Genomic DNA, 21,773 nt, shown 5'->3' with positions numbered 1-21,773 from the left:
AAATGAAACAAAAAAGAAAAGGGCAACAAATTTTCTCATTCAGACACTCAAACCCCTTCTCAAATCTGTCAATGATGGGATGTGATTCCCTTGGTTGGAACAGAATCACCAAACAACCAGCTTCAAGTGCTACACACTACATTCCCTATGTAACCACCACTCCTTTTCCAGGTTAATTTTGGAGCATGTCACAAAGCAAGAGAGAATAAATCTATACAATCCCAAACTAAAGCAATGAGATAGCGGCACCACAAAATGTCATTAGCACAAAGCAAATCATACACTAAACCACTCTTACCACCAAAGTTTTCAATAACGGTGATGGTTACCGTAACGGTAGCTGTTGCTCAAGATCAGCTCAATGTCATTGAAAGGCACATCATGCATGCCCAAGCTTGAGTCGAGAAAAGCCTTTCCATGCAAGCTTGGCTGAACATAAGCAAAAAGCTTTTGTTGGTTCAATTTGGTGGTAAGTGGTCACATAGAAGTAGGTGTTTTTGAAGTTCCAACGTCACATCCGTTGGTTAGTAGTGGACAATTTGAGAACTTAACCTTAGGATATGGGAACAGGTACTCATCATGTACGAGTACTTAAAGTCAGGAACAAAGTAAATCAACAATACTTCTACGCAAACATAACTAAGTCAGGTTAATTTTGGAGTTCCAAAGTAAATCAGTGGCAAGTTTGTACTTGTGCACAGTACTACCAGATTATTAAGCAATACATCTGCTGAAACTTAATCCTCGTGAATTGGACAACAACATCACCAACGGGTTTGTAGTTACCCTCAGGGTCAAAAACCATGTGGGAAATTCTACTTGCATGCCACGCCATAGAAAATCTCAGTACATATTATTTGTGTCATTCGGATATAAACTTCCAAATAAAAATCAAATATTCAGACATAAACTTCCGATCAAAAATAAATGTTTTAGATATATATATTATTAAGTTTGGTATCAAAGCTTAGGCTTGACATTTTGTTCCTCTTCGTCCCTCTTTCTTCGTGAAACCACCCACTACACAATTGTAGTAACTAAACCGCGCCGCCGAGCCGTACCATTGTAAATACCAAAACTGTCAGCCTTTTGTCACCAAACTCTTCTCATCTTCCCACATGCGATTCCTTCTTCTCACTTGAAATCCTAAAATCGTAGACCCAGAAAAATCGATTCAAAACAAGAGAGAAACTGGGATACAGTACCATGGTTGTCAGGTCTCCAACTATCACGACCCTTCGTCGTTGTCATTGTCACCATTGAGCACTGTTGTCCTCTTCATTGCAACTCTCTTCTGGATAGTTGACTTGAAAGAAAGGGTTCTCATAACCCTAAAATAGATCTATGATCCTACCCGATCTATGAGACTAGTGACCCATTCCCTACCAAATCATTCCCTTGAACCCGGCAGTCCTTCCTAGCCCAATCGTTGATTGGTTAGAGTATGATTATTTTAGTTAAATTTAATTAAAAAAATATTAGTAACAGATATTGGTGAGAGAATTGTTAGGTTTCCTGTTTTAATTAGATTTCCTTTTTAGCTTATAAATAGTAGGATTTGGCTTGGCATTGCAATATTCAGTTTTGACAATATTGTCTTGAGATTAAAGGCTATGGCCATATTTGAGTTCTTGTCCCTCTTCTCTTTTCTTTTTAATATTGCATCCTACATCAAGTTGTCAAAACTTTAAAAACCAAATACCTTTCACTTACTCAAAACAAACCGGTAAATTTACAAGTTCCATTTGAGATAAGAACATGGTGGCTCAAAATCCAGCTTGTGCTTTTTTTATCTTTGCGTGTGTCCATATGAATACTTGATATTAAGAAAGTTGATTGCACATACCTTGAAGCTTCAAATATTAGAACTGGTGTGCACAAAACTAAGGTGAGCCAAATAATTGCTCTCAGCAAAATCATGTAATGTACGGTGTGGCCGTGAACCTTCACGGTCAGGTCTTCCAAACTCTTCCTTCAAGAACCGTCTGCACTCATCAGCATCCTGGAAAAAAAGCATATGAAGAAAATAGTTAACATTTGTTATAAAATAAATTAGAACAAAAGACAATGAGGAAAATCAAATGGCCAAGAGAACAAGGCGGACCTCACAACCTTGTGTATTGAGTACGACCTTTTGTCATATTTTCTTTGGGAGAGAAAAATATTAGCATTTTAGTTTGTTCCAATCTTCACTTCAGTATAATGGCCATTCAAAATTGGAAGAATTCTACTTTAAACATCTCACTTCTCTGAGCAGGGGCAGTTGAACGTATACATTAGGGTATTCAAATCTTCAACATCAAACTCACCCACTCTAAACTTTGCACACTCACCTTACAACCCACGCACAACATTGATTAACTCTGAGTGTAATACAATCTTATAAAAAATTCTTCAAACCCAAAAAAGGCGTTCATAAAATGAAATGTATGAAATTTATTTAAAAATTGATGTGATGTAGGCCACAACCAACATATATCTGCTCCACATTTTATTTTCTAAATACTGACAATGGACTTAAAAATCATCATTAACATAAAAAAACAAAATAAAATACATGTTATGTTGAATTAGGGCACAAAATTGGTGAACTCCATTTATCTATTTTCAAGTTCCTTAAAGATTAGGTATGATGCGTATGACTTGTCGAGAGTAATTGTCTAACTCCATGTATCTAATTTTTTTTTTTTTTGTTGAAATAATATTATCAATATAGCCCAAAAAAAATTTGTTTGTTATTTAGAAAATTTAAATTATGAGACATCTCTGTTTGGTTTTAGAGTTTTCAAAAACAAATTTTGAGTTTTCAATTTGTATTTTTTTTGTTTTTAGTGATTTTTAAAAATATTTTAGTTTAGATTCACTCAATTTGTGAAAAATTCTTTAAATACAAAAAAAAAAAAAAATCAGTATTTTCATAAATAATTTCTTTTTTAAGTACATTTAAAAATTCATTAAATACAAAAAAGAAAAAATTTCAGTATTTTCATAAATAATTTCTTTTTTAAGTACATTTAAATTAGATACATCTAAAAATTTTAAAAAAAAAATTGATTAAAATATTTTAAAAAATCACTAAAGCAAAAAAATACAAATTGAAAACTCAAAAATTGTTTTTGAAAACTCTAAAACCAAACAGAGATTGACAAGTGATTTCTTTACATAAATTGCAATCAGGTTTTAAATGAATACCCTGACCAATATTTTTCAGGAGCGGCCACTGCTTCTTAGTAGGGTTTAAGTTTAGCAAATGAAGAATGAGAGGGTGATGTGGCAAAAAAAAAAAAGACAATAGGCAAGAGAATTGAGGAAGAAGCACAAAATTTTGAAAATAGAACTTAATAAAGAATGAAGAGATGATAGGATGAGGTCATGTGGCACCCTTCTAGTAACTAAAAATAATGCTCTAATATATATTGATTACCTAAAAAAAATAAGGCATAAGTACAGTAGGGGTAGAACTTACCCCCCAAAATAATAATGAGTGTAGTAGAAAAAACAAATGACCCGAAAATTGAGTAATTATGCCAAATTGATATTCAAGAAATATTTTCAACAAGTGTGTAGTTCGGCGTGCACACGTGCCACCACAGAGAGAGAGAGAAAGAGAGAGAAAGAGAGAGAGAGATTTCAACAGAGGGTTTGACCAATATTCCCAACAAGGTTAAGTGACGTCATGCCTAAAGTAAATTCCATTCCAAGAACCTGGTCATTCCCGTCTATAGTGAACATGGCCCTTCGTGCATGGGCCTGCAACTAGATTATATCTCAAATGCACAGTTATAATACCAAAAAAAACAAAAAAAAAGCATTTTTCTGGGAGGTACCTGCAAGAACGTCAGCATTTGCTCTTCCACAGTACCACGCATTGCCAACGTTTCCACATGAATAGGACGAGTAGCACCCATCCGGTGAGCGCGACTAATCACTTGTTCCTCCACGCTGATAAAATTTCAAGAAATATATCCGGTTTAATACATTTAGAAAAAAAACACATGGCTATAGCATCATATGTTGTTGGACAATCTAAATGATGCATATGAATTTGACTTGACAAAGAGTTAATGGCAGCAATTATCATGGTAAAAATGACTACATGAGTGACCTTTTGATTAGTAAGAGCAAGCAAAGCTTGATAAGGAAAAAAACAGGGACCATTGAACAAGGAATGGATGAATATAAACTTAATCACACAATCCCTCTGACATATTTATACTCTCAAGACTAATACAGTGGTCATTTTTCTACTACCTTCTGTCCCAGATTGGTTCCATTAGAAAAACATGTGTTACAAAGCTCAAATCAAGGCCTAATGCTGCACTTCCATCCATCAGAAGAGCCATACAACTTGCATCATGCTGGAAGGTTGTTAACGACTTCATCTGAAACATGAGAAGAAATTTGCCGATGAATACAAAACAAAGACATCAAACAACAGTAATAATAATTTTTACTTACCCCTCAAAAGAAAACATGGTTCAAAATATACCGAAAATCCATTTTATCCCTCTGTGGTTTGGCCATCTCACATTTAAAAATAGCCACAAAGCCCTCACGTTGTTTTGGACTAAATCGCAACTCTAACTCCATTAACTTTACATATATATGACATTTATATCCTTGGAAAAAAAAAAAGTACTACCTCGACCACCAACTCCATATTTTAAGTGGTCCTCCACCAAGGTCTTTCCCACTCTCATCGCCAACTCCTTTCTCCCAGTGGTCCTCCACCAAGGGGTTTCCCACTCCGTTTTATTCTGAAGCTTTCTGGCTTGCTAGTAGAATTTTTGGACATGTATTGAAAATCAAAATACTTTTAGGAAGGAATAGTTTTGAGATCTTCACTTGGGTTTGATCCTTGTGATCTTCTTCGCTCTCTTTCTCATCTTCTTGATATTTTGATCTTTTCTTTGGATCAATTCTACAAACATTCTGGTTTTGGAATCAATTAAATTGTTAAACGGATTCCTTGATAGCCGTTTTGCATCACCAACCCATTAACTTTAAACCCAACCCATTAACATCCTAACCCAAATCCAAACAATCAAGAGCCCAATACGTCAGCCCAACTAAAACCTTTACCCATCTACCCAAGCTCATCAGCCCATTCTTTATAGGCCCAAACAAAAATCCATTCAACCTATTTCAAACCCAACCAGTTTATTTATAGCCCACCACAGCTACTTTAAGCCCAAATTTGACCCAACAAATTAATTAAGGCACAGTCAACCAAGCTCACCCAATTCCTTGAATCTAGCCGAACAAAACACAAACATTTTACAGCACCAGCTTATTTAACCCACAGCCCAGTACAATCTGCAAACTAACCCAAAAGCAGCCAGCCCAGTCAAAATAAAATAAATAAATAAATAAAAATACAGTAGCTAAAAAAAATAAAAAGTTAACTTCCTCCTCTTTAGCCCATGTTCATCAACGTTGAGTTAACTCAAAATTTGATGACTTAACATCAAAACCTACAAGGATTTAAGGCCTCCTTGGCGCAGACACTATCAATTTTGTATAGGACATAATCAAACTTTGGATAAATTGTTGACCCTTGTTTTAGGAGATACTTCAAAACTTCTTCAGAATCCTTGTGAGGATCAAGCGGAACTTGTTGACCAAGCAGTTCTGATGCTTGAGCAAAGTGAAATTCTTTCAGAAGAAAATTTGAAGTACAAGAAGCTGCTCTCACATAGACTAGGAAGCACGTATTCACATACGGGATATGGATATGATACAATACGGATATAACAATACAGTAAAATCTAAAAAAATAGGATATGGGTCAGCGAGAATACGTTTGTAAAAAAATTATTAATTATTAATTTTTCATTTTTGGTTATGTAATATAAAATAAAACCAAAAGCAATAGTACATTCGTTAATATTTCTAGTATCATATGGAAATGTAGTACATTTATGTAAAATTCAAAGGCTTCACTTAAAATTAAATAAATAAACAATGCAGGAAAAGATGTCAAAACCCAGCATTCGGATCCTTTGGAGTCCAAATTTCCTTAAGTGTTCATTCAATGAAATGAAACGACATCATTTAGCCCAAAATGACGTCATTTTGATTATGGCTCAAAAAAAAAATTAAAAAATATATATATATATATATATAAAAAACCAGAGAGAGAGAGAGAGAGAGAACAGTCAAAGTCTCCTCCTCTGGTCACCCCACCCCTCCGCCGCCCATCAGATTGTGATCCGGACAATTGCGGTCACCACATCATCATCTTTGATATCTACTACCCTTCCGACAAGCATTTTTCAGCTCTATCTTCCCCTCTCCCTATATATATACTTTTGGTCTATATTTGTTTCTACAATTTTGGCAATACTGACTTTCTACAAACGAAGCATCAGGAGTTTTTGATTTGTTGTATGCGAGTGCTCCGTGATGATTATTCTGTAGGCCTAATATACATTTGCGTATACATTACTCTTATTTTTTGCAATGTATGTGTTTGGAATTTTGGACATTTTCTTTACAAACATTGAAACTCAAAATATAACTTTGGGCAGCGTGCTACCATCTTATGGGTGGCACTGCAGCTTCTAAAAACCCTAGATCTAGGGTTTTGGGAGAAGAAAAAGAAGAGAAGCAGGGGGAGAGAAAGGGGGCAGTGGATGGTGGAGGAGACGTTCTGCCTTAATCAAAATAACGTCGTTTTGGGTAAAACATCATTCCATTTCACTGTGGGAACACTATAGGAAATATGGACTCCAAAGGATCCAGACGCCATAACCTAACCTACTCTTCGTTAATATAAAGTTAAAATAATAAAAAATATAACATGAGATTGTTAATGAAAGAGAACACACACACACACACACACAAAAAAAAAAAAAAAAAAAAAGAAGAAGAAGAAGAAGAAGAAGAAGAAGAAGAAGAAGAAGAAGAAGAACCGAAGTGAGAAGAAATACCAAACGAAATAGAGAGAGAGAGAGTGTCCTGTTGCTGGTCGATCGAGACATAGAGAGGAAGCAGGAGTCCTATTGTTGGTAGATTGAGACAGAGAGATCAATGATCTACGATCGAATTCTTGGCCCACCTCTTTTCTTCGCTGATAACCGATTTGAGGTTAGGGTTCCTTTTCGATTCTCATCATTTGATGTTAGGATGCTGCTGAGAGTTGTAAGCAGTTTGATTCCTATTATTTCAACTTCAAGTTTAATATTTTTATAGTTTTGTTAGAATTTCCCATCTTTACCTTCACCTACTCCACTACACACTCCACTTCACCTACCTCCACTTCACCACACACTCCACTTCACCTAACCCACTATCACCTCCACTACACCTACTACCACATTTTCTTCTATATATAGATTGTATAGGAATTGTAATTAAACAATCTTGTAAGACATCAATCAATAATATCTCAATTTTAACATGGTATCAGAGCAAGGTTAAGAACCTGGTCATTCTGCTTCACCGGCGGGCGGCAACCTCGCCTTGGCCGCCCGCCGGACCTCTACACATACCCTAGCTTCCTCTATCTCAGCCACTGTGCTAGCCCCTCCCTCGGGCATGGTCTCTCCATCTCTCTCTCTGTATTTCGACCATGGCTTCTTCATCCACCGGTGTTTCGTCTTCCACTGACTCCGAAACTCTCCGGCGAAATCGAATTCTGTCGAGCAAACTCTATTTCGATGTGCCTCTCTCTCAGCTTCCATTTCCTCAGTGCCATCAGCAACAGGTACAAGAATCTTTGGACAGTTGTCAAATGTCCACTCCATTGGGTTTAGCTCAAGCACTGTATATTCATCTCCATGATTAGGACGCATCACCAATGGCCCAGATACTTCATTGGCTTTATCTTTCCCAAATAATTGCTCAACCAGTGCAACGGAGAACTCCATGGCAGTGCCAGGCCCACGACTTGTCACAACTTTTCCATCCTGCTGCACTATTGATTCAACTGCGGTTGTAGCAGATGATAGTTGCTCCATAAAAGATGGATAGCACGTTGCTTTTTTTTTTTTCTCCTTCAACAAACCCCATGATCCAAGTGCCACGGCAGGAGCTGCACATATTGCAGCATAGAACCGTCCATCTTCCGCTTGCTTTTTTCACTATGCTTTCTCAAACCCAGATGGCCACCACAAACACTTTTAAAAACATGACCCAGATGGCCACCACAAACTGTACAGACCCCGAAGCAGCCAACTTTTGCCCCAATCCATACCTTTTTTTCTTTTTCTTCTAAAGCCACTGAGTTTGTCCCCTTGGTCTTGGTCTCTCTCTCTCTCTCTCCTATCACACCAATCCATTATAATATCTTAACCTCCACTATCCTAGTCCACCGAGCACAAACATCAACCACCTCACAACCACTTTTTTGTTTTATTCCTTTTATCCTCATCATCATGTCCCCCACTCTCTCTTCTATTATTATTATTATTACTATTATTATTATTATTACACCCACCAAAAAAAAAAAAAAAAAAAAAAAAAAAAATTCATTCTAGTTTAATTTTTCTGCTCCGTCTTGTCCCTTCACGCCATTCGGATTTGCACAATACACTCATTTTATTCATATCGGGATCAATCCCGATCCACATTTTACACAAAAAAAAAAAAAAAAAAAAAAAAAAAAAAACAACAACAACAACAACAAAAATACATAAAACATCACAACAACAACAGCTTTGTTTTCTTTTCTGCAGACGGCCACCCACCGACCTACTCTGCCGCCGGTCTCTTCTTTTTGCCTCCGTCCTGGGCAGCCCTTGCCGGTGTTGCCTCCGTGTTTCCCACTCCACTGGGCATGATCACTACTCCCTGCTCCTCCACTGCAGCATATGGCGGACCTCCAAATCGGAACATCACGGTGGCCTTCCGCTTCAGTTCCTTATTTTCTGTCCTTAGCACGCTTATCTCTGCTCGCGCATCCTTATACATGCGTTGGAGCAGAGCCAGCTGGGAGTTTAAATGCTGCACCTCATTTGTCCTACTCTGCAGCCGGTTCGACAAATTTGTGACCGCCGTCATGGTTTCCACGCATGACTTCAGAGTATACTGATTAGCCTCAATATCAGTTTGCATCGCCATTTTTTGCTCCACCGACCGCATCGGAAAGTTCAATGGAGCAAAACCAGAGGTGTTTGGTTGCGGTTCACTGGCCACCGCACCAGTTATTTCTCTTGTGGGCTCGTTCAGTTCTGGAAAGAGCGTGAGCAGGTTCTGGGTAACTGGACGGGAAGAAGAGGCCATGTTTTTTGAGTTGCTAAGTGTTTCAGAGAAGGGTTGGTTTCCGGGTGTTTCAAGATTTGCAGAGACAAGCTCTCCGAGCGTTCAGAGGTTTCAGACTCGTATGCACAGCCTTCGCCTCAACCTTGTTTTAAATAGCCAGGGCAAGCCACGCGCATCGCGCGCCTCTTGACGCCCGACAACTTGGCACGCCTTTTGATGGCACGCCTTTTTATGGATTGGGCACGCCTTTTGATGGATTGGGCACGCCTTTTGATGGCACGCCTTTTGAAAGATTGGGCACACCTTTTGAGGGTGCGACTTTTTAAGGGTCCGACAAGACTCTGTAAACTGTCCCGACATTGATTCCGGTTAGCTCCTTTATGGGTCCGACAAGACTCTGTCAACTGTCCCGACATAGATTCCGGTTAGTTTCTACAAGGGTCCGACAAGACTCTGTAAACTGTCCCGACATTGATTCCGGTTAGCTCCTTTATGGGTCCGACAAGACTCTGTAAACTGTCCCGACATAGATTCCGGTTAGTTTCTACAAGGGTCCGACAAGACTCTGTAAACTGTCCCGACATTGATTCCGGTTAGTTTCTACAAGGGTCCAGCAAGACTCCGTAAACTGTCACAACATTGTCTGCTACAACGGTCCGACATGACCCCATAAACTGTCTTCTACATCGGTCTGACACGACCATACAGTGTCTCCTATCCTCTTTTATTTTTATGTATTTTCTTGTTTTATTCCTCTCTTCAAACTCAAGTTGGTTAGTTTCTATCCTCCTTGAGTTTGCGGGGGGCTGTTAGAATTTCCCATCTTTACCTTCACCTACTCCACTACACACTCCACTTCACCTACCTCCACTTCACCACACACTCCACTTCACCTAACCCACTATCACCTCCACTACACCTACTACCACATTTTCTTCTATATATAGATTGTATAGGAATTGTAATTAAACAATCTTGTAAGACATCAATCAATAATATCTCAATTTTAACAAGTTTGACCCCCCAAAAAAAGTTTTAAAATTTATGTTTTTGACCCCGCTGTATCCCCAAAGTTTCCAGTAGGTATCCTACACCTACACGTCTCCATATGTATCCGAAACTTATTTGAAATTCAAAAAAATAATTAAAAAAATCGGATACTCTTTTGCCATATCCGATTCATATCCCGCCATATTGGATGCATATCTGATACTCATACGTAGACAATTTTGGAGTATCCATGCTTCATAGCACATAGACAATCCTCATACCGAAAGAAGAGCCTCTTGAACCTACAAATGCACTCAACTTGTTGGACCCTATTGATGCTCTAACTAATTGCTTTGTGAAGTTACAAAGAACTGATTTGATTGGTATTGAAGATTTCCTTTGTGTCTAGGTTTAGTGAACCTCATCAACACCTTGGAAGTGAGGAAGTTGGGATGGGACGAAAACAAAGCAAGCAGCAGATTCGAAGTATTTGATTCTCTGTCATGGATGAATTCAATATTTAAAAGGGTAACTCGAAGACAAGTTTTTTTTCGCAGTCAGGGAGAATGATGTGTAACATGTGAGTTTAATTAAGAGTTTTATTTTGGTTAGGATTTTTATTATATTTGTTTTCCTATTTTATTAGGATTCAGTTTCCTATTTTTACTAGGGATTTTAGCATATGAGCATTAAGGTTTACTTATGTATTATGAAGCTTTGGAATATTGTTGAGTGTTTAAAGTTGCCGCAGTGTTTAGGGTTGTGGTCCTCTTCTCCCTCTTCTTCTCTCCTTTCTCTTCCTTCTTTTCTACATCAGGCACACAACCTCCAAACTGAAATTCAATTGGAGATTCACACAGGAATTGCACAATTGGCTTCAACTGTCACCTAGGGTTTGACATTGAACAAATTGCGGCTTCAATCAAGGACAGAACCACTTAGCAACCAGCTTTGATTTGTAAACGACAATGAACAAACAGATGCTCAGTCATGATCGAAGTCACTCACAACTGAGTTATGTAATCGTGATTCAGTCATAAATGACTTTATGTGACTCGAATTCAAAGTTCATACACATCTGAGTTCGAAAGGCTCAAAGTATGAAGTTCTCAATTTCGTTTCCAGACTACGAAGAAGATCACAACTGTCAGCTTGGGTTTGCGATGTTCCAGGATCCGACTCCAAAACTCGGTCGACTCCAGAATCACTATGATTTCTGTAATCCAACAGAGGTGTCTTCAATTAAAATTGAAGCTTAGTTTCAGTCGATTGACGATTTTAACACCTGTGACGAAATTTGAATCCAATCACACACTGCAATCTAAGAGCAAAACTGTTATTTTTTCCTCGATTGTGAATTCATCAGCCAGTTAGGAACAAAATGAAGGCAGAATCAAAGATCAAAGAGAGTGAAATTTCCCTAGAGACAATTTCCCAATTGGGAATTCAAAAGCTTTGCTCTGAAAAGAAATTCAATCTTCAAAATATCAAAAGTTAACCACCTATATTTATAGACAAAGCTACCAAGCTAGCTCAACTACAACACTAACTCAGCTAAATACTTAAATCATAAACCACATGAGGACATTTTGGATATTTTTAAACGTCAGGGGGTAAAGTTCTCAGTGCCAAACAACAGGGTTTAAAATGGATGATGTTCAAAAGAGATATATAACACCTTGATGCATACCTTGTTGCCAGAATGCATTGGACTATACATCCCAGCAAATTTGATACCAGCACCAGTTAACTGTCCAAAAAATGAACACAATAATAGTGAAAACAATAACAGCAACAGCAACAAAAAAGAAAACATAAACAATAATGGCAATAGCCTGTAATTTACACAAGGAAAATTATATTATCCATTTGTATTCCATGCTAGATCAGAGCTACCTGCTGCTCGATGACATGTATATGCTCAAGAAACTGAGAAAAGATTAGAACTTTCTCTGGAAGTGTCTTGCAAGACTCAAACTGGTGTAACAGTGTACCAGAATCACTTTTCTCAGAAAGACAAAGAAACTTCTCAAAATGCTTGGCATCATTTCCCTCATCTATGGAGAAACCAATCATTTTATTAGCTTCCTGCAAATCTTTCAGCTTCTGAACAAGATAAGCAACTTTACTGCTAGATGTTGATTGCCAATCAGGATCCCAGTCATCCTGAACCAACACCATGAAGATATGTAAAAGAAAAGAAAATATTGATCACAGATAATAATAATAATCATATAAAAAAGGGAAAAAAAGAAGAAGAAACAACAATGTGGAACTAAGCTTGCCTGTTTATATGACGGCTGTAACTCAATGAGGTCTTTGGGAACAGGCCACTTTGGGTTAGGATTTTCTGGACGGGTTAATATTTCAGGACTCTGCATCTCATACAAGTTATCACAGCCAGGGAAAGTACATCTTTCACTATCCAAAGCAACACAATCAAGGCATAAAAGATGCCGGCAGGGTGTAATGACAGGTAAACGGCACCATTCTTTGCACCTAACAAATAAGAAACCATCAGTAATCAAAACATAATATGTAGATCCAAATTAAAAAATGTCACATGAGACGACAAAAGGCATATCTGACCTCATACAGCTTCCACCATATAGTAGGTTATATTTTATGAAAGCATACTCTTCCGAAATAGGATCCAGGCCATTTCCAACTAAAATATCCATTGTTTCCTGAATATCTTGCCCGGCATCTGTTACTTTAATATGTCCAGCAACACAGCAAGACAGCCTCACATTTCTGATAGTAGTACTTCGAAACTTCCATTGCTTTGGGTTCAGTAAACTTTCAACATGAGACGGATCGTTCCAATCAGCCATTAATATATTACGCCGTACTGTGACTGCCAATTCATTATAACTTCTTGCATGTTCCTCGGTAAAATCAAGAAATGTCACTTTTTTTAAGCAAGGAGGAATTGTTTGCAAATCTACTTTTCTTGCACTAATCATGCACCTATGAAGTAACTGCAACAAACGTGATCTACCCTCTTCCATCTCTGCTTCAAATGGTCTAAGAATGCCAGTTTCCCATGACTTCTGATTCTGTCCATAAGCTTCCTCACGAAGGAACTTAAGCATGGGCTGGAGATGAGATACTTGACTGTTGGGTGTGTTAGGAGTTGGTGTTCCCGTCAATAACCAACGATTTGAAGCTGTCAGTGAAATAGCCATTTGCAATTTGTTTGTCAAGTTAAGACTTGAGCCAAGGGTATGCCCTTCATCTAGTATGACCCTATGCCAGTGAACTTGCATCAATACACTTCTGTTACGGGGACTCCACTCAGTACTTAAACGATTGAAGGTAGTAATAACAACATCATAGTCCCAAGCCAGATTGTGTGCACAAGGCTTTTTATGATCTGTCCAGACATAAAGGCGCAACTGACCAGGGCTGACATGCTTTTGAATTTGGGTTTTCCAATGATCCACTAAGTTTGACGGAACAACAATAAGAGTTGCCCTTGACAAATATAACCTTAAGGAATCCAAAGGCTCGCAAAGAGCAATTCTGAAGGCAGCCAAATCAAAAACCAAGTTTTCGAGGGTTCTTGGGTAGTACCACCTAGTAGAACCCTTTTCTATGCTCTTTATTAGACCAAATGCCTGAAATATTTTATGAAATTCATGCTCATCGCCTCTGAATACCACTCGAGTGCTCAAGATAGGCTGTAACAAACCAGTTGTTTCCATTTTTGACAGTTTGTCTGGTGAAAGTTTAGCCAACCAAGTCAAGGCCTTTTTCGTTTCAGAATTAATTAGTGCATAGTGCTCCTTAAGCACGCTGGTGAAAAATGACACATTTTCTTCCTTCCCCCCAGGAGTTCCTTTGGTGTGGAAACCTGGTAAGTATGTAATGGACTGACGGTAATCCCAAGATTCTTCTGGAACACTGCAACTCTGATGTAATGGGTCACTGTTCATACTACAAAACCATGCTGTGGTATCATCTGCCATACTTGCATCTTCAAGCTTCCGCCACTTGCGACAAGCATCACACTGTACCCAGGTTTCATTATATTCAGAATGATCAGCAGCGGGCTTCCTAGGCCTCTTGCTATCGTTCAGTGATCCACAAGATACACCAATTTGCTTGTCTAGAGAGCCACATCGTGGGCCATTGGAAGCACACTTTCTTTTACTTGATTTTTTCCGAACCTTGCATTCGTCAGAAAAGTCAGACTCTACTTCATATGTGTGAAGAAGATTTCTCCTAATGCGACTGAAGCTCCTTGTGCATCGAACTACATGTGTTGCTGGAGTAGAGCAGGCAGCTGTGGGTGGATCAATTCCATCAAATGGACATAAATCAGTAGATCCTACAATTGGCACTGAAGAATCCAAAAAACTGACTCTTTCTTGGGATGGGCATTTAATATTCTCCCTCGGAGTCAATTTACTGAAAGAGAATTGTTGCCTTCGAGCATGATGACCCAAAGCCCTTTTATTTGATAAGATGTTACCACTGGTGACGTCACCATTATGCTCATAATAACCACATCTCTGATCAGCATTATGCATACACCAGATTACTTGCACTCCATCTGGGGGCTCTGCCATTGTTCCTTGCGTCTTCAGAATAAGGGAAAGGGCGGTTATAGTCTTACCTAATCCAGGTTCATCACAGAACATTCCCCCACGGAAATCTCTAATTGTGGGAACTGATTCCGTGACTATTTCACCACAAACAGTATTTATATAAAAACCAAACCCGTCTTCAGTTAAGAAATCCATGTACAGAGGATGTGGCAATAATTCAGAATCCCGCTCACGCTGTAACATCCACTCAACCGCTGCCTGTTGATGAGGAAAAAGTTTAAGTTTCATACATGGCATAACTGATACTGTCAACAATCTTAGATGGCGGCATGTGGCTGAAACCCTGACAAGGTCAATAGGACCTAGTGCATTCAGAATTTTAATCAACACATCATCTGATACCTCCCAAATACCAGATTCACGAGAAGCATCTGCAGGGTTCACTCTTGAAGAATCAACATTTCCTTTCTTTGCCACACTAGGTAAGTTCTTAAAAATTTCATGAAGTTCAAATAGTTTTCTCTTAGATGTATCAGGAAAACTGCAATGCAGTTTGCATCCAAGAACATGGCAATCAGAGAGTTTCCAAATGCAGTTAATATCTTCACGATCGGAGTTGAAAACATTTCCATTACTAATGAGCAATGAACTTCTTTTCTCCCAGTGACAACTGCAGAAAATGGCCAAAACCGAGTCAGTGAGACAAACATACAACAAGCAGGCAATTAATGCAAATATGAACTTCAAAGCAACATTTAAACTTGTGTAGTTAGTCATGATTCAGGGTGTAATTTGTAGTGTGATGAGTCCACACAACCAGAGAATTATGTAGAAGCACAAAGTTACATTTCATGAACTCAGCCAAATCTAGCAAAAGTAATCACTGAGACAGCATCAGGAATCCATGTCTTGGCAATTTAGTTCATGAAGCCATGTCTCGAAGGCAAAGAACCATGAAAACGCTTGTTTAAATCTGATATCAGCCACTTTGTGCATTATGTGTGTGTCCAATCTATACCAATTTCAGCACTCTCAATTATGTAGAAGCACAAAGTTACATTTCATTAAGTCAGCCAAATCTAGCAAAAGCAATCACTGAGACAGCATCAGGAATCCATGTCTTGGCAATATTAGTAGTTCATGAAGCTATGTCTCGACGGTAAAGAAGCATGAAAATGCTTGTTTAAATCTGAGAGCAGCCACTTCGTGCATTATGTGTGTCCAATCTATACCAATTTCAGCACTCTCAATTAAAGTGGACTAAAAAACAAGACTACGAACACGAAACAGACCATAGAACCAACCACATAAAATAATCCTAGTGATGTAGTTAGAACTAGTATGGCTGTTATGTTTAGCACTATAAGAGTTAGTTAGAGTTAGTTGGGTCTTTTATCCTATAAATAGGTGGTTAGGCATCTCTAGTATTCAGTTTATAATATTTTGATATTGAATATTTCAGAGCTCGAGAGTTCTTGTACCCATTTTGGAATTTTCTCTCTAATGAAATCTCTTTCTTGATTGGTTTGATCACCTAGCGATACATGTCAAGCCCCAGATTTTTAACCGATACAAAGAAGACAAAATTAAACTTACCAACTAACAGCAAATATAAACAAAATAGCACTAAACCGCAAACAAAAACAACTAAATCAACTCCTCTACAAGATCAACAAAGGTCAAAACATCCGGATCCACTGATAATGATAACCAACTATGCAAGACAATGAACAAACGCCTCTCCAACCATGCCACCAAACGCATCTCCCCCCAAAATACTCGCCTATTACACTCCAACCAAACGAGTCACAATAGACAATGACTAGCCAACTTCCAAGCCATCCGACGGGAAAGCTTCCCAACCCTTCCCCCAGCCCAACTTTGTAACACTGCCCACACTGTCTTAGGCTGAACCCAAGCCAAACCGAAGATAGCAACAATAACCATCCAAAGACGAGACACCACCGGACAACAAATCAGCAAGTGATCCACCGTTTTTGCATCCCGACAACACATGCTATACCAGTTTACTAAAACATGTCCTCGATGAACCAAATTATCAATCGTCAGAATAAGCCCTAAAATTGCTGTCCACACAAAGAAAGTAACTTTGGATGGACAACCCACCACCCAAACAGTCTTCCATGGGAACGGCATCCCATCCCTTCCCGAAAGCGAATGATAAAAAGAAGACACAAAAAATACCCCTTTGGACTTGGACCCATCCCACCACAAAGAATCCTTCCAAACCCCCCCAAACCGAAGCCCATACAAAAAGCCCAACAAATCCAGACAAATCCAGCAACTGGTCCGCCTCCCAATCCTGCACATCCCGCCGCAAACCAACATGCCACACCACGACTTGGCCTTGAATTTGAGCATAAGATGCCACCGTCGCCTCTCGATCAATCACAAGACGAAAAATCAATGGGAACATCACCTCCAAAGCCATCTCACCACACCACCTATCCCTCCAAAACCGAACTCAATCCCCCACCCCAACCTTAAAACTAACCCTTTTCAAAAACTCCTCCCGGCCTAACCAAATACCTTTCCATAAACTCCGTCCATGTGACTGTGTAACCTCCCCAATACTCCAATCCCCCCATCCTAAGCCATATTTAACCCCCACCACTGTCCTCCACAACCGCTCCCTTTCGACCCCAAACCGCCATAACCACTTCCCCAGAAGGGCCAAATTGAACGAAACCAAACTCTGAATCCCAAACCCCCCCCCCCCCCCCCCATCATCTTAGGAGAACAAATTTGATCCCAAGCTACTAAACGGTAATGAAAAGACTCAGAACCACCACCCATAAGAAATCCCTCTATAACTTCTCTAACCGCTTAGCAACAGACACAGGGATGACATGCACAGACATAAAATAAGTTGGTATGCTCGAGAGCACACTCTTTATCAGAGCCACTCGCCCCCCCTTTGAAAGGTATTGGCGTTTCCAGCTGGCCAAGCGACGCTGCACCCTGCCCACCACCCCATCCCACACCCCTTTCGCCTTATATGAAGCACCCAAAGGTAACCCCAAATAAGTAGTGGGCAATGCAGCCACCTTGCACCCCAAAATGGCAGCCAAAATCGATATACGTGCCACTGCACCAACCGGAATCATTTTGATAGCAAACCACACACCTTGCCAAGGAAAAGGAACACCCCAAAAGCCCACTCGAGCCCAATAAAATGATGACACCAAAAAAACCCCTTTAACCCCTTTACAACACCACACCACACCACACCAAACCAAACCATCCTCCCCCAACCCAACCCCCTAAATCCCATACGAGCAAACCATAAGATCTACCAACTGGCCAACCTCCCAATCAAACACTGCCCTATGAAGCCTCAAATCCCATGCCACCCTTCCATCTACTAAAGTCAAGTAAGAAGCCACCCCCGCGCCCTACTGCATAGCAATCTGAAATAGCAACGGAAACTGAGATGCCAAAGTTTGATCACCACACCATGAGAGTGCAAGTGGAAGCGGGGGGGCGGGGGGGGGGGGGGAGAGGGGGAGGAGAGAGGTCATATAGAAGTTTCTTAGGTTGAGAGTGTCTATGGGAGCGTGTATATAATTATTAATTAAATATATAAAAACATTCTAACAATTATTTTTCATTGCTTAGTTGTAATAAATGCATTAAAATATGAATAAATATTAGAAATTCATATCAACTACAAATTGTCTTTATGAAGTATAAATGAATATTATATAAACAGAAACTACTAGAATAAGTTTCAATTTTTAAAATTTTTTTTTTTTCTATAAGATTTATATATTTGAGAGGTTTCTATCTCAATTGGGAGCTAGTTTCTTATAAATTTCTTGCTTGGGAATGCCAAATCACGTTCTTAGTAAGAAACGCTAGTCGAGTAGAAGGTTCCTACTACTAAGGGAAGGAAGCACTCAATGATCCTAGGTGCAAAGAGGCTATGGTAGAGATGATGAGAGCTTCGAGTAAGAATGGCACTTGGGAATTAGTTTCTCTACCATCGAGAAAAAGGCTCATGGGTTGCAAATAAGAGTTCACTATTAAACAAAGAGCTGATGGGACTATTGAGAGATAGAAGGGGAGGCTAGTTGCTCTACTCAGACCAATGGAATTGACTATCAGGAAACTTTTGCTCCAATGGCTAAAATGAATTCCATTCATGTTGTCCTTTCTACCATAGCAAATCTGGGACGACCATTACAACAATTGGATGTTAAAAATACATATCTTCATGGTGATCTAGAAGAAGAAGTGTATATGGATGTTCCTCCAAGGTTCTCTTCTTCAACCATTGAGGGGAAGGTTGGTTAGTTACAAAGGCATTTTATGGATTGAAATAGTTTCCTAGAGCTTGGTTTAATAGGTTCCTTAAGACTATGCTATGGTTTGGATATAAGCAAAGCCATGCTGATTATACTATGCTCATTAAACGACAAGAAGATAAAATCATTGTACTTATTGTCTATGTGAATGACATAATAGTAACCAGTAACAATGTAGAGGAAATGCCTTGGATCAAAGCTCAACTATTCAAGGAATTTGAATTCAAAGACCTTGGTCCTCTATGGTACTTTCTTAGGGTTGAGATTGCTAGATTAGACAAAGGCATCTTTATTTTCTAAAGAAAGTATATTTTAGCTATACTTGAGGAAGTAGACATGCTAGGATGTAGACTGATGGGTTATCTTATTGAGGCCAATCACAGACTTTAGCAGAAGTAACAGAGATCATGTAGACAAGGGAAGCTATTAGAGGCTTGCACGGAGATTGATATAGCTTTCCTACACTAGGCCAGGTATTACATATGCAGTTAGTGTTGTAAGTCAATTCATACATAACCCTCGAACAGGACATTTAGATACAGTTAATCGAATTATGAGGCATCTCAAATTAGTACCTAGAACAAATATATTGTTCTCTAATCATGGTCATTTGAGGTTGGGAGCCTTTACTGATGCAAATTGGGCTGGTGCCGAAGAAGCATGGATACTTCTAAAAAGGTGGCGTGTCGGCCGACACTATTTTTTAAATAGAATTTAGATTTGGACACTCTTTGGACACTTGGAGGACACACGTACCCATTGATTAGACATACATGAAACTAATCATAAATTTGTATAAAATAACTTAGAATATGATGATAAAGGAAGAATAATATTAATTTATAAAAATTTATGTTTATTGCATTTATTTATTGTCTTAGAATGATATATTATATACAACAAATAAATAAAATTATATATTTTGTGCTTATCCCTCACATGTCGTGTCTTGCATTTTTTGAAAATTGCCATGTCTGCGTGTCCATGTCGTATTTGTGTCGTGTCACGTGTCTGTGTCCGTGGTTCTTAGGCTGATGCAATTGATGATAGGAGGTTTACCACAAGTTATTGTACCTTTATAGGAGGGAATCTGGTGACTTAGCAAAGTAAGAAGAAAACAGTTGCAGCTAGATTGAGTGTAAAAGCAAAATATTAGGCTATGGCAAAAGAAAATTGTGAGCTCATGTGGCTTCCAATTTTATTGGCTGAATTAGGTTTGTTACGAGGTAGACCCAGGAAACTGTATTGTGATAGCAAGGTTGCTATTAACATTGCTCATAATCCTATTTAGCATGATAGGTCTTACGTTACACAGACTCGAGTATGGGTATCGGGTGTGGGTGCATATGTAGGAGTCGGACACCTTAAAACTGAAAATGGAGGATACAGAGATATGGATCCAAATTTGGATACAGGTACGGGAATATGGTGAATAGTTATTTTTAAAAAATATTTATTAGATTATCGTGTTAAAAACTTATCTCAATAAATTTTTAAATAATATTTAATTAATTAAATAGAGCATTAAAATATTTTTAAATAATATTTAATTAATTAAATATAATATAAAAATATTTTTAAATAAAATTATTATCTTTATAAAGTCATTATTTTAAAAGTAATGGGGTGAGAGAGAGAGTCATTATCTTTATAAATAGTAGGGTGAAAGAGAGAGAGTCATTATATTTAAATAAAAATAGTGTAGTGGTGTGATATTATTTAAATAAAAGTATGGAGTCAGTTGCTTGCTGGACTTAAGAGTCATTATTATCTTTAAATAATATTGGGTTAAGAGAAAGGGAACATACGGGAGAGAAGACAGTTTGAGAGAGAGAGAGAGGGAGAGAGAGAGAGAGAGAGAGATCGAGAGAGAGAAGAACAAGAGATCGACATGAGTATGGGTAAGGAAGACGAGATCGACTTCGCACTTCGAACTTGATCGCTCTTCGACTTCATCTTGCTGAACTTTGCTTCAACATTTCAAGTTTCTTTTCTTTTCGTTTCCATTCAAATCAAGTCGTGAATGTCTTTATCTCGTTGGTTTGTTTCTTCTCATCTTACCCTTTTCCTATTCAAACCAGAACAAGAAATAAATTTTATAACAAAAATATTATAGAACAACAATCAACCGTATCTATTTTTATTTCGCTGTATCCCGGCTGTATCCCGTACCCGTGTCGTGTCGTGTTGTGTCGACACGGGTACCTCCCAAAAATGAACAAGTCCGTGTAGTGTTGGATAGAACCAAACACATCGGGATTAACAAGCATTTTATCAAAGACAAAGTGAATAGTAACAAGATATGTATGCCTTTTGTGAAACCAAAAGATCAGTTAACTGATGTATTCACTAAAGAGCTAAGTGTGTGTTATTAAAGGCAATAGGCGCACCAAGGCGCCAAGGTCTCTTGGGGTTTAGGCTCAAGGTGCAAGGCGAGGCACAGGCTTCACCGAAGGCGCACTTTATACGGAAAAGAAAATATAATTTAATATAAATAAATAATTTAGGGTTCAACATAAACAAAATGAAATGTTAAACATTTAGTGTTTTTTGGAGATTAGGAATTAGGTTTAATTTTTCTTCTATCATTGATTTGGGGTTGAATGCTCAATGTATTGGCATCTGTAATAAAAGTAGGGATCTTCTGTAACTACACCATATTAAATCAATGGTCAGATTTTAAACAAAACCAATTAAA

General features: G+C 38.5%; 1 protein-coding gene across 2 annotated transcripts in view; it reads right to left on the bottom strand.

The window, feature by feature from the left end:
- The window catches only part of LOC114289418 (SNF2 domain-containing protein / helicase domain-containing protein / F-box family protein), a 33,542-nt gene that overhangs the window by 4,008 nt on the left and 7,761 nt on the right, over window positions 1-21,773 (bottom strand). Inside the window, exons 2-9 of one of the 2 annotated variants that reach the window (XM_028233142.2) lie at window positions 12,784-15,417; window positions 12,480-12,693; window positions 12,091-12,360; window positions 11,885-11,944; window positions 4,252-4,382; window positions 3,828-3,942; window positions 1,847-2,002; window positions 299-429 (exon numbers count right to left, since the gene is read on the bottom strand). In XM_028233142.2, the coding sequence (XP_028088943.2) occupies window positions 1,856-2,002; window positions 3,828-3,942; window positions 4,252-4,382; window positions 11,885-11,944; window positions 12,091-12,360; window positions 12,480-12,693; window positions 12,784-15,417 (3,571 nt within the window). In that variant the 3' untranslated portion in view covers window positions 299-429; window positions 1,847-1,855. Of the gene's footprint in view, window positions 1-298; window positions 430-1,846; window positions 2,003-3,827; window positions 3,943-4,251; window positions 4,383-11,884; window positions 11,945-12,090; window positions 12,361-12,479; window positions 12,694-12,783; window positions 15,418-21,773 lie in introns of those variants that run through there. The other variant, XM_028233141.2, reaches the window with a different exon arrangement.

Source organism: Camellia sinensis, chromosome 2 (genome assembly GCF_055761805.1).
Source record: "Camellia sinensis isolate YWXY chromosome 2, ASM5576180v1, whole genome shotgun sequence".
Taxonomy (NCBI): domain Eukaryota; kingdom Viridiplantae; phylum Streptophyta; class Magnoliopsida; order Ericales; family Theaceae; genus Camellia; species Camellia sinensis.
Note: the sequence above shows the minus strand (reverse complement) of the source record. Positions and strands in the feature narration are given on the sequence as shown.